This window comes from Sphaeramia orbicularis, chromosome 21, assembly GCF_902148855.1.
Source record: "Sphaeramia orbicularis chromosome 21, fSphaOr1.1, whole genome shotgun sequence".
Classification (NCBI taxonomy): Eukaryota; Metazoa; Chordata; class Actinopteri; order Kurtiformes; family Apogonidae; genus Sphaeramia; species Sphaeramia orbicularis.
Window position 1 is genome coordinate 11594464 of NC_043977.1, and position 12905 is coordinate 11607368.

At 39.8% G+C, this 12905-nt stretch overlaps 2 protein-coding genes across 2 annotated transcripts; both read right to left on the reverse strand.

Annotated features, from left to right (window-relative positions):
• Nucleotides 1–1044: 1044 nt before the first annotated feature.
• LOC115412835 (olfactory receptor 4P4-like) lies at nucleotides 1045–1986 on the reverse strand. The gene has a single exon (XM_030125492.1). The coding sequence runs from the start codon at nucleotides 1984–1986 to the stop codon at nucleotides 1045–1047; it is 942 nt and encodes a 313-aa protein (XP_029981352.1).
• Nucleotides 1987–8221: 6235 nt separating this feature from the next.
• Nucleotides 8222–9163, reverse strand: LOC115412836 (olfactory receptor 4P4-like). Its single transcript, XM_030125493.1, has one exon. The coding sequence runs from the start codon at nucleotides 9161–9163 to the stop codon at nucleotides 8222–8224; it is 942 nt and encodes a 313-aa protein (XP_029981353.1).
• Between the last annotated feature and the right edge of the window lie 3742 nt (nucleotides 9164–12905).

Genomic DNA, 12905 nt, shown 5'->3' on the forward strand with positions numbered 1-12905 from the left:
TAGAAACAACGCAGGTGCCGCTCGCGCTGTAAGTTGCCGAGACACTTTTGGCCTGTACCGCTGTGAGGAAGGGGGGGGGGGTCCAAAACTTTATACATATATATATATATATATATATATATATATATGTTTTTTTTTGTTTGTTTGTTTGTTTTTTTCACTTTTATTGTATATAGAACCACTTGTATCGTGCCTTCATTGGATCTTGATTTTTTATTTGTGTGTGTGTGTGTGTGTGTGTGTGTGTGTGTGTGTGTGTGTGAGGAGACATGTCCCCCCTGTCCCCTCCGGGATTTCCAACAATGACCGTAATCATATAATTATGATATTATCATATTATTAACATGGACATTACAGTCACATTGGAACTGTAAGTATGCTATAAATATAATGTAGGTACTAAAATACTTGAATCTACAATAAAATATCAGATGTGAGAATTCTGCTCATGTTTAAATTCTGTTTAAATTGCAGTTTAACACATTGATGAAAAACATTACAAATGTGTTGTGTTTTACACTCAGTCAGTAGCAGGTCCACAGGTTTTCTTTTCTTTCTTTCTTTTTTTTTTTTCTTTTTTAAATTTGAGAAGTCTGATTGTCGTTATGAGGTTTTGCATCTTGTAGTTGATCAGTTACCATTAATGAGGTCTATGCTGATAATTGAAAACAAATGTATTTAGTTAAGAAGAAGCCTGACAATCTGTACATTTAACAATGAGATTTAGTTTGAATGATTTATGAAACTTTCTAACATTAATATGCTGTTTTTCCAAAATGTTACAATGAAGCCATCACAGCAGGTTTTTGAGCATATTTATTTATTATTGTTGTATGATACAGCAATTAGACAGTCTTTATATTTAATTTCTTGAACTCATCACAGAAAAACATGACATACGTTTTGTTCATACTGTCTACAATGAAACACTAGTACATTCTTATTTGAGGTTCTCATATCATATGTCCAACCACAACTATTTTTAATATAGAAATGTTTTACAGTGTTTTACAGCAGTTTTAGATAAATTACTACTTCTCTAGTTCAAGACTTTAGTCTCAAACTCCTACACTTTCTACAAAGAAATTGTATAATTCTGTTTCTTATTTGTGTTAATATAAAACCATAGATGAGAGGATTGAAGATAGGAGGAATGACAAGAAATCCCATTGCCATGAAATTCTGAGCACCCTGGGATATTTTTGAGCCAAACCTGATATACAACACATCAAAAAGGAAAGAAAAAGCAAAAGTAATTAAACAGAATAAATGTGGCAGACATGTTTGCATGAATTTACTCCTGTTTTCTTTAGATGTTCTACATGTTTTAAGCAGATAGAAATAGGACCAAATGACAACAATAAAATGGCCAAAGTAAAAAGTGTAGTTAAACGCTGGAACAGCAACATGTGCAACAGAGAAAGAGCAGGCAAGTTGACCAACTAAATAATTAAAACAGTAGATTTTTGGTACGTGTGAACCACATAAGCTCAGTGTCAATGTACTTACTGTGCTTAACAATAACAGACAAAAAGGTATAAGCCAAGCAAAAAACAGAAGCACACCAATTCTGTGTTTAGTCATCACAGAGTGGTACACTAGAGGTCGACATATCGCCACATATCTGTCAAAGGCCATGAGGACAAGAATAGACAAATCAGCACAAACAGAAGAATGAATGACGAACCCCTGCAGAAGACATCCAGCATAAGAAATAACATGATTAGTCGACAGGAGATCAATGAGGAATTTGGGGTAAAATCCTGCTGTGCCATAAAGTCCATTAATGCACAGATTACACAGGAAAACATACATGGGTTCATGAAGACTCTTATCCACAATAATTGTCACAATAATGGTCACATTTACCAGCCAGATCACACAGTAACACAATAATGTTAGAACAAACAGAATGATCCTGTACTTTTCTGTACCACTCAGCCCTGACAGAGTAAACAAAGTTATAACTGAAACATTATTAGTCATATTCACATTGATAAAAGTACCGTCATCCCTGTTAGAAATCTAAGGGAAGAAAGAAGAAAGTGTTAATGAAGCTCAGTAGGAAATCTGCCTTCACCGAACCTACAACCACAACATGTATCTAACTCATTTTACACAGAGTCTGAGGTCTTTTTCTGACATGTGCTTTTATATCCTCTTTTTGTTGCATTACGTCATACAACAGACCTTCAGGACCTGATGTACTGGGGGAGTAACAACACTGAGGTCTGAAATCATCATGTAATATGTGAGTCCCTATAGAGCGCTGTTTGACTGTTAAGTATAGTGAGGGTATCTTAAATTAAAAAAAAACATATATGAATATAACACTGGTCTTCGAGTAAAAGGCTTCCAGAATAAAAGTAGTGAAATTTTAGTGAGACACTGATGAAGAAAAATCAAGTCAAAAAATGGCTGGTTGGCGGAAGTTTCCAAGATACAGTCTTGGGTCAAAATGTGAAATTTGAGAATATATGAGAGAATATGTTTTACTCCAAAGAAATAGTTGTCTCAGATCTACTTGAAAACATTGTCTGCACATAACAATACATTCACTTCACAGGTTCTATCCAGTGGAAGATTTATAAAGTGTATAAATGTACATAAACCAACATATATGTGTAATAACACTTCATCATATACCTTGAAAACATCAGCAACCAGCACTTTTGTCATTTGTTTTCCAACTAATCTTACTAAAATACATAACATTTAACGCATTTAATCTCTGAAGCAGATAATTTAAAAAATAAAAATTGTAGATCAGTGTTATCATACTTGTATGGATCAACATAAAAATCAGTTAAATATCCCTAGTTAGCTGAAATCAAATGATTAGTTTATCAAACAACCAGTAAATGATTGAAGGGCATACGAGAATCACTGTGTAACATGTGAATACAAACAGAATACAATCAGTGGACATTCTCAGAAACCCACATTTTATTCACATTAGAATGTAGAAATCATTGAAAAAAAATGTAATCTGAAAAAATGCACCATTTTACAAAAAAAGGCAATTTTGAGTTTGATGATTTGATTGGAATTTTAAGAATTATGCAACACATGAGAAACCTTGTCTTACACAAAATAATTAAGTCAGCTTCATGATCAGAGTATGTGGGATGGACTGTGATCTGGTTAAACAAATAACAGCCACCGGGACAATGGCTAATCTGTGCTGAACAAAGATGTGTACATGTTGACATATGCCGTTCACCAGTGTAAAGTCACCCTCTCACCACATTTAAGTCAACGGGTTCCTCTACTCAGGTGCTTATTCAGAGTCTGAGGACCCCGTCCCTGGTCGGCTGAACACTACTGTTGCTCTGTTAGGTAATACTAATACTAATACAAATATTAATACTAATACTAATACTAATCAGTCCCTCCAGGAATTCACGAAGTTGCGATCGCAACTCTTAACGCAAATTCAACCAATCACCGAAAATTCTGCACAGCACTGCAATTTCATCCAATCACTGTGAATTTTTCGCAAATTTGACTAATCACCTTAGCCCCCTTTCGCCCACCCCTGTCTACATGACATGTACATCATCACATTCACTTCCTTGTTGATGGTTGAGAAGATGAAGACATGTGCGATTCAAAACACACATTTTTACCAAAAAATATCACTGCCAAAGTTCGTGCAAGTCAGTTTCCAGATGTGTTACACAGAAGCAGAAGTATACTGTTCTGCACTGCCTGCAATATTGTGGTGGAACACAAACAAAAGTGGCTGCTCCACAGACACTTTTCAACCACAAAACATGCAGGAGAACGGCTGAAACTGGAAGAGGAAAGACGAGACAAGTCCCAATGACAGAGGCTGTTGGATCCAGAACAACAGCAGGAGCTGAAAGGGTCAAGGTTACTCTAGGTCTACTCTATAAGGCAATAGAAGAGAAGAAGAAAGAACCTGTGGAGGCATGCTTTCCTTTTGTGTATTTTGTGTGTGTGTGTGTGTGTGTGTATACGTAAGGGAGTGTGAGCGCAAGTCTGTGTGTGGAATTAAAAAACAAGCTCACAAACGAAAATAGTAATTAAACTTGGTGTTAATATTAATGTTTACTTTTATGTGTTAGAAAGCAACCCAAGTTTGGTTGACCTGTGTGCCTGTGTGTGTGTGTGTGTGTGTGTGTGTGTGTGTGTGTGTGTGTGTGTGTGTGTGCGTGTGTGTGTGTAAAACCCATCTAACCCTAACCCTAAATATTCTACTATATCATTAAGGAAGCAAAAGTCATGTGTTGTGTTGTATAAATGTCAGATGGGGGTGGGATTTAATCAGTTTTCTTCTTCCCACTCCTTTTTCAGCAGTACATATTGAATTTACTTTGTTATTACTAGTGTACATGTCAACTGTTATTTTGACTTGATCATCTTCATTAATGTATTTGCTCTGATATTAGTTCCTTGTACACAAAAAATGTTTAAATTTTTCTTCTACTCAAAACAAATAAATGAATGAATGAAAAGAAGCCTGTTTTGTTTAAAATCATTGCTTCCTGGTGCTTTTTAAGGCTAAAAACTCAAAAAAGTCTGTTCTAGGTAGTTTGCAAATGCCCATGTTCCTGTGACTTTAATAAAAGAAACCTCAAATCATCGCAACTTTCACCGCAATTTTCTGGAAAAGCTGCCGCAAAATCAGGCATTTTAGGCCACAATAATAAAAATAAATAAATCCTGCGAAATCCTGGAGGGACTGATTAATAACGTACTGCATGTATTTGGATGAAAGGGATGTTGTTCTACAATGCATTTGTATATATAAGTTATTTATTACAAAAAACGTTTGTTATAACTGTGTAACAGCACAACAGGAAAGAGAAAAACTAAGGATCAGGCTCTCAGGTTGTGTGGCCCTATGCTCTGATTGGCTGGTGTTCTGTGACGCTGCACTCTCATTGGCTGACGTTGTGTGACGCTCCGTTCTGATTGGATGATGTTCTGTGATCCTGCGCTCTCATTGGCTGGCGTTCTGTGATGCAGCGCTCTCATTGGCTGACGTTCTGTGACGCTCTGCTCTGATTGGCTGGCGTTCTGTGACGCTGCGCTCTCATTGGCTGGCGTTCTGTGACGACGCGCTCTGATTGGCTGACGTTCTGTGATGCTACGCTCTCATTGACTGGCGTTCTGTGACACTGCGCTCTGATTGGCTGACGTTCTGTGACGCTACGCTCTCATTGGCTGGCGTTCCGTGACGCTGCGCTCTCATTGGCTGACGTTCTGTGATGCTGCGCTCTCATTGGCTGACATTCTGTGATGCTGCGCTCTCATTGGCTAACGTTGTGTGACGCTCCGCTCTGATTGGCTGATTTTCTGTGACGCTGCGCTCTCATTGGCTGACATTCTGTGATGCTACGCTCTCATTGGCTGATTTTCTGTGATGCTTCGCTCTGATTGGCTGGTGTTCTGTGACGCTGCGCTCTCATTGGCTGACGTTCCGTGATGTTTCGCTCTGATTGGCTGGCGTTCTGTGACGCTGCGCTCTCATTGGCTGACATTCTGTGATGCTACGCTCTCATTGGCTGACGTTCTGTGATGCTGCGCTCTCATTGGCTGATGTTTTGTGATGCTGCGCTCTCATTGGTGATGTTCTGTGACGCTACGCTCTCATTGGCTGGTTTTCTGTGACGCTACACTCTCATTGGCTCACTTTCTGTGACACTGTGCTCTCATTGGCTGACATCCTTTGATGTTCTGCTCTTATTGGCTGGCGTTCTGTGACGCTGCGCTGTCATTGGCTGACTTTCTGTGACGCTCCACTCTGATTGGCTGGCGTTCTGTGACATTGCGCTCTCACTGGCTGGTGTTCCTTGACGCTGCGTTCTCATTGGCTGGTGTTCCATGATGGTGCGCTCTGATTGGTTGATGTTCTGTGACGCTGCGCTCTCATTGGCTTACGTTCTGTGACGCTTCACTCTCATTGGCTGGCGTTCTGTGACATTCCGCTCTGATTGGCTGGCATTCTGTGACGCTACACTCTCATTGGCTGGTGTTCTGTGACGTTCCACTGTGATTGGCTGTCATTCTGTGAGGCTCCGCTCTCAGTGGTTGCTCAAAACAAATATATGAATGAATGAATAAAAGCCTGTTTTGTTTAAAATCATGGCTTCCTGGTGCTTTTTAAGGCTAAAAACTAAAAAAAGACTATTCTAGATAATTTGTAAATGCCCATGTTCCTGTGACTAATAAAAGTAACCTCAAATCATCGCAACTTTCACCGCCATTTTTGGAAAAGCTCCCGCAAAATCAGGCATTTTAGGCCACAATAATAATTTTTTAAAAATTAAACAAATAACAGCCACCAGGACAATGGCTAATCTGTGCTGAACAAAGATGTGTACATGTTGACATATGCCGTTCACCAGTGTAAAGTCACCCTCTCACCACATTTAAGTCAACGGGTTCCTCCACTCAGGTGCTTATTCAGAGTCTGAGGACCCCGTCCCTGGTCGGCTGAACACTACTGTTGCTCTGTTAGGTAATACTAATACTAATACTAATACTAATATTAATACTACTACTACTAATAATAATGTTTATTTACACAGCACTTTTTGCAGAAAGATTTCACAAAGTGCTTTACAATAAAATCAGAAGTAAAATAGATAGGCAACAAAAACACAGTTACGTACACAGGTATAAAACATACAGCTACAAACACAGACACAAAAACATAAAAGAAAATGGTGATAAACCCCCCACCTCCCAACTAAAAACCTGTCTAAACAAGATCATGTTTATAATTGTCCAGCTGAAATATGCAAGACCTTCCCCTAAAAAGACTTTGTCTGGATGGGAGCATGTTTTCCTCTAAAACCAGTATAAACCTTCCAGCACTGATGGTGCCGTCCCAGGTGTTAAAGCGGATCATTCTACAGGCACTAATGTAACCCCATACCATCACAGATACAGGCTGTTGAACTACGCACTGATAAAAAGCCTGATGGTCCCTCTGCTTTTAAAGATGCAGTGTCCATGGTTTCCAAGAAGGATTTCAAACTTTGATTCATCTGACCTTAGAACAGTTTTGGACTTTGCCTCAGTTCATTTTAAATGAGTGTTGGTCCAGAGAAGACAGTAGCATTTATGGATCATGTTGACGTATGGTTTGTCTTTACATGATCAAGCTTTAACCTGCATTTGCAGATGGCACAGTGAACTGTGTTCACAGACAATGGTTTATGGAAGTGATATTAGCATGTGACCCATGGGGAACCACAGGTGTAGATGTGTGTGTGTGTGTGTGTGTGTGTGTGTGTGTGTGTGTGGGGGGGGGGGGGGGGTAGCGGTCTGTGATTGTTGGAGTGGTGCAAACTGAAAAGGCTTTACTATTCCTGTAACTCTCCAGGCCCACTCCACTGCTGTATGAGCCCCTCGGGAATGCTGAGCCCCATGAATTGGTCATGTTTACCCCCTTAACAGAGGCTCAGGCTGCAGGCTTTCATTAAGTTTAAATGATTTATGAATCTTTCAAAGATTAATATGTAGTGTTTTTCCAAAATGTGGCAACATATGAGGTTTTGTGCATATTCTTTATTGTCTTATTAAACAGCAATTTTACAAGTTTTATACTTAATTGTTTTAACTCCACAGACCCAATACCATCATTTCTTGAATATGTTGTAGGTGTGAACATTAAAAATATGCACAAATTAAATTAAACTGACCGCACAAACCCTGACATATGTTCCGCTCATACTGTAAAACATGAGTACATTTCTGATATCACTGCTGTCTTCTTTAACTTGAATTTTCTATTCCATATTTTAATTTATAAATGTTATATATGTTTTTCTGAATAATGGCAGTTTTGACATGTTCAGTTCATGATTTTACTCCACTTTCCACAAAGGAATTGTATGATTCTATTTCTTATTTTTGTTCATTTAAAACCATAGATGAGCAGATTGAGGATTGGAGGAACAGACAAATTCTAATGCCATAAAACTGTGAGCACTCTGTGATATGTTTGAGCCAAATCTAATGCACAACTGATCAAAAAGTAAGGAAAACCCAAAAGTAGTTAAACTAAATAAATGCGGCAGACATGTCTGTCTTTAGATGTTCTGCATGTTTTCATCCCATAGATATAAGACCAAATGACACGTACATTCTTTTTTGGGGTTCTCATATCATATGTTCAACCACAACAACTTTTTCATATATAAATGTTTTACAGCAGTTTTGGAAAAATTACAACTTCTCTAGTTCATGACTTTAGTCTAAAACTCTCATGTTTTCCACAAAGAAGCTGTATAATTCTGTTTCTTATTTGTGTTAATACAAAACCATAGATGAGAGGATTGAAGATAGGAGGAATGACAAGAAACTCCATTGCCATGAAATTCTGAGCACCCTGTGATATTTTTGAGCCAAACCTGACATACAACCCATCAAAAAGGAAAGAAAAAACAAAAATAATTAAACAGAATAAATGTGGCAGACATGTTTGCATGAATTTACTCATGTTTTCTTTAGATGTTCTACATGTTTTAAGCAGATAGAAATAGGACCAAATGACAAAAATAAAATGGCCAAAGTAAAAAGTGTAGTTAAACGCTGGAACAGCAACATGTGCAACAGAGAAAGAGCAGGCAAGTTGACTAACTAAATGATTAACACAGTATATTTTTGGTATGTGTGAACCACATAAGCTCAGTGTCAATGTAGTTACTGTGCTTACCATTAACAGGCAACAAGGTATAAGCCAAGCAAAAAACAGAAGCACACCAACTCTGTGTTTAGTCATCACAGAGTGGTACACTAGAGGTCGACATATCGCCACATATCTGTCAAAGGCCATGAGGACAAGTATAGATAAATCAGCACCAGTAGAACAATGAATCACAAACCCCTGCAGAAGACATCCAGCATAAGAAATAACATGATTAGTCGACAGGAGATCAATGAGGAATTTGGGGTAAAATCCTGCTGTGCCATAAAGTGAGTTGATGCACAGATTACACAGGAAAATATACATGGGTTCATGAAGACTCTTATCCACAATAACTGTCACAATAATGGTCACATTTACCAGCCAGATCACACAGTAACACAATAATGTTAGAACAAACAGAATGATTCTGTACTTTTCTGTACCACTCAGCCCTGACAGAGTAAACAAAGTTATAACTGAAACATTATTAGTCATATTCACATTGATAAAAGTACCGTCATCCCTGTTAGAAATCTAAGGGAAGAAAGAAGAAAGTGTTAATGAAGCTCAGTAGGAAATCTGCCTTCACCGAACCTACAACCACAACATGCATCTAACTCATTTTACACAGAGTCTGAGGTCTTTTTCTGACATGTGCTTTTATATCCTCTTTTTGTTGCATTACGTCATACAACAGACCTTCAGGACCTGATGTACTGGGGGAGTAACAACACTGAGGTCTGAAATCATCATGTAATATGTGAGTCCCTATAGAGCGTGAATTATAGTGAGGCCATCTTAATTCAAATAAAATACATGACTATAGTCAAACTTTTGTGGATCAACATCAAAATCAGTGGAATATCCTTGCTTAGCCGAAACGACCAAAATACTTACACCCATGACAGACATCAAATGAGTAGTTTGTCAAAAAACCAGTAAATGATTGAAGGACATATGAGAATCACTGTGTAAAATGTAAATACAAACTGAATACAATCATTGGAAAATCTCAGAAACTCACATTTTATTCACAGCAGAACATAAAAATCATAATTAGGTTTAAAATGGGTGACATGGCGGTGCACTGGGTAGCACTGTCGCCTCACAGCAAGAAGGTCCTGGGTTCGATTCCAACCAGGGACCTTTCTGTGTGGAGTTTACATGTTCTCCCCATGTTTGCATGGGTACTCCACCTTCCTCCCACCATCCAAAAATATGCAACAACTTCCCCAAAAAAGACTTTGTGTGGATGGGAGGATAAGTTGATCTAAACCTTGCATAAACCTTTCAACACTGATGGTGCCTTCCCAGATGTTCAACATGCCTTTTCTATAGTCACTAAAGCACCCCCATACCATCACAGATACAGGCTTTTGAGCTGAGCACTGATAACACGTCAGATGGTCCCTCTCCTATTTTGGACACAGTGTCCATGGCTTCCAAAAAGAATTGGCCTGACCACAGAACCACAGAACAGTTTTCTATGTTGCCACAGTCCATTTTTAATTTGCTCCAGAGAACACAGGGGCAGTTATGGATCATGTTCACATATGACCTGTAATTTACATGACAGAGCTTCAGCCTGCATTTGTGGATGGCTGAGTTGTGTTTTTAGAGGTCATCATGTGTCCTAAAAGAATCGTGTCTAGTTTTAATGCAGTGCCTCCTGAGGACCTGAAGATCATGGGCATCTAATATTAATTTTCTACCTTGTCCTTTCAGATTTTTCCAGATTCCCTGAATATTTCTTTTTATTATATTATGTTCTGTACATGATGAGATATTCAAAGTTCTCACAATTGTGAGATGAGGAACATTATTATGAAATTGTTCCACGATATGGATATGGCAACACGGTGGTGCAGTGGATAGCACTCGACAGCAAGAAGGTCCTGGGTTCGATTCCAACACCAGTCGATGGGGGTGGGACCTTTCTGTGTGGAGTTTGCATATTCTCCCTGTGTCTGCGTGGGTTCTCTGGGTACTCTGGCTTCCTCCCACCATCCAAAGACATGCACTGATAGGTTAATCTAAATTGCCCATAGGTGTGAATGTGAGAGTGATCGTTTATCTCTATATGTCAGCCCTGCAACTGGCAACATGTCCAGAGTGTACCCCGCCTTTGCCCATAAGTAGCTGGGATAGGCTCCAGCGACCCCTGTGACCCTAGTGAGGATAAAGGAGGTTCAGAAATAATGAATCAATAAATGTTCCACAATTTGTAGACTCAAGTTTTCACACATTTACTTACACCTTTACTTCACAGACACTCTACTTCTTGAAGGTACTTAAAATCATTTCTTTAATAGTGTCCCCATTTTTTGGAATTGGAGTGGTATTCCATAGTAAAATTTGATTTTTAAAACACAAAAGTTCAAAACAAACTACATTCTGTTTTATCTGCTCATAATATCCTCATTACCAGTCAGGAAACTGACAGATATCTGCAGTACATTTTGTAGCAGCATTAGATGGTCATGTAAGGCCATGTCCACATGAAACCGCATCTTTTCCTGTCCAGTCTTTTGTTCTGTTGTTTTCAAAAAAGTGCTCCGTAAACATGGAGTCACTTGAGTTAATATCGGCATCCACACAAACCCACTGAAAAAAACTGAAAATGATGTAGTACAAATGCCAGGCCTGTATGTGGTGTTGTAAGGCTCTTGCAAAAAAAATGGATGTGCATAAAGCTTGCTTGGTTCTACCGGGTCTGATCCAATATTACCTCCTGGTTGCTCAAGGGCAGTTTCTCATATGGGTGAAGTGGGTGATCGCCCAGGGCGGCATTTCATGAGGGGCGCCGCACAGCGAGCTCTTAAAAAACATTGAGTCAATCTATCAGGGTTCCCCGCAGGGGACTGTGCTCTCTCCTGTCCTGTTCACCCTATACACGTCGGACTTTAAATATAACTCAGAGTCCTGCCATGTACAAAAGTTCGCGGATGACACTGCAATCGTGGGCTGTATTAGGAAGGGACAGGAAGAGGAGTACAGGAAACTGATCCTGGACTTCGTCGCATGGTGCGACTCAAACCACCTGCACCTAAACACTGCCAAGACCAAGGAGATGGTGGTGGACTTTAGGTGGCCAAAGCCTCAACCGGAGCCTGTGACCATCAAAGGTGTCTGTGTGGAGATGGTGCAATCGTACAGATACCTGGGGGTGCAGTTGGATGACAGATTGGACTGGACTGCTAACACTGACGCTTTGTGCAGGACAGGACAGAGCCGTCTGTACTTTCTCAGGAGGCTGGCGTCCTTCAACGTCTGCAAAAAACTGATGCAGATGTTCTACCAGACTGTGGTGGCGAGTGCCCTCTTCTATGGGGCAGTGTGCTGGGGAAGCAGCATCAAGAAGAGGGATGCCTCACGTCTGGACAAACTGGTGAGAAAGGCAGGGTCGGTTGTGGGCTCAGAGCTGGACAGCCTAACATCTGTGGCAGAGCGACGGGCGCTGAGCAGGCTCCTGTCAGTAATGGACAACACACAGCATCCACTGCACAGCACCATCTCCAGGCAGAGGAGCAGTTTCAGTGAGCGGCTGCTGTCACTGTCCTGCTCCACTGGCAGACTGACGAGGTCTTTCCTCCACCATGCCATCCAGCTCTTGAACTCTACTTGGGGGGGGTTAAGTAGCAGTAATAGTTAATACGAACACTACTCAGGCCCCTGGACTGTAGGATTTACACACTTTACATTGCATTGTTTACATTGCACTTTATCCTTGGCACAGACTCATTCATTGCACTGACTCTGAGCACAACAGTCTCCTTTTGCGCTGACTCCTTGTGGAAAGTTAAAGTTTTTTCTTTTTACGATTGTGTTCTTACTATTGTGTTTTACTACTGTTGTTTTGAAGTTTGTGGATACTTCTGGAACCTGTAAATTTCCCTATGGGATGAATAAATTATCTATCTATCTATCTATCTATCTATCTATCTATCTATCTATCTATCTATCTATCTATCTATCTATCTATCTATCTATCTATCTATCTATCTATCTATCTATCTATCTATCTATCTATCTATCTATCTATCTATCTATCTATCTATCTATCTATCTATCACTGTGTGCCATGGAATTGGTATAATAGCGCCCCCTGTGTTGTGAAGGCGCCTCTGCATGCTATGATGGTGCCGTGCGGCGCGCGCAGAGGCGGTAAGAGAGTAAGAAGGAGAAGGGGGAGGGGAGGGTGGGACAGTTCAGCTGTGGGTCTGTCAGGTGTCCAATT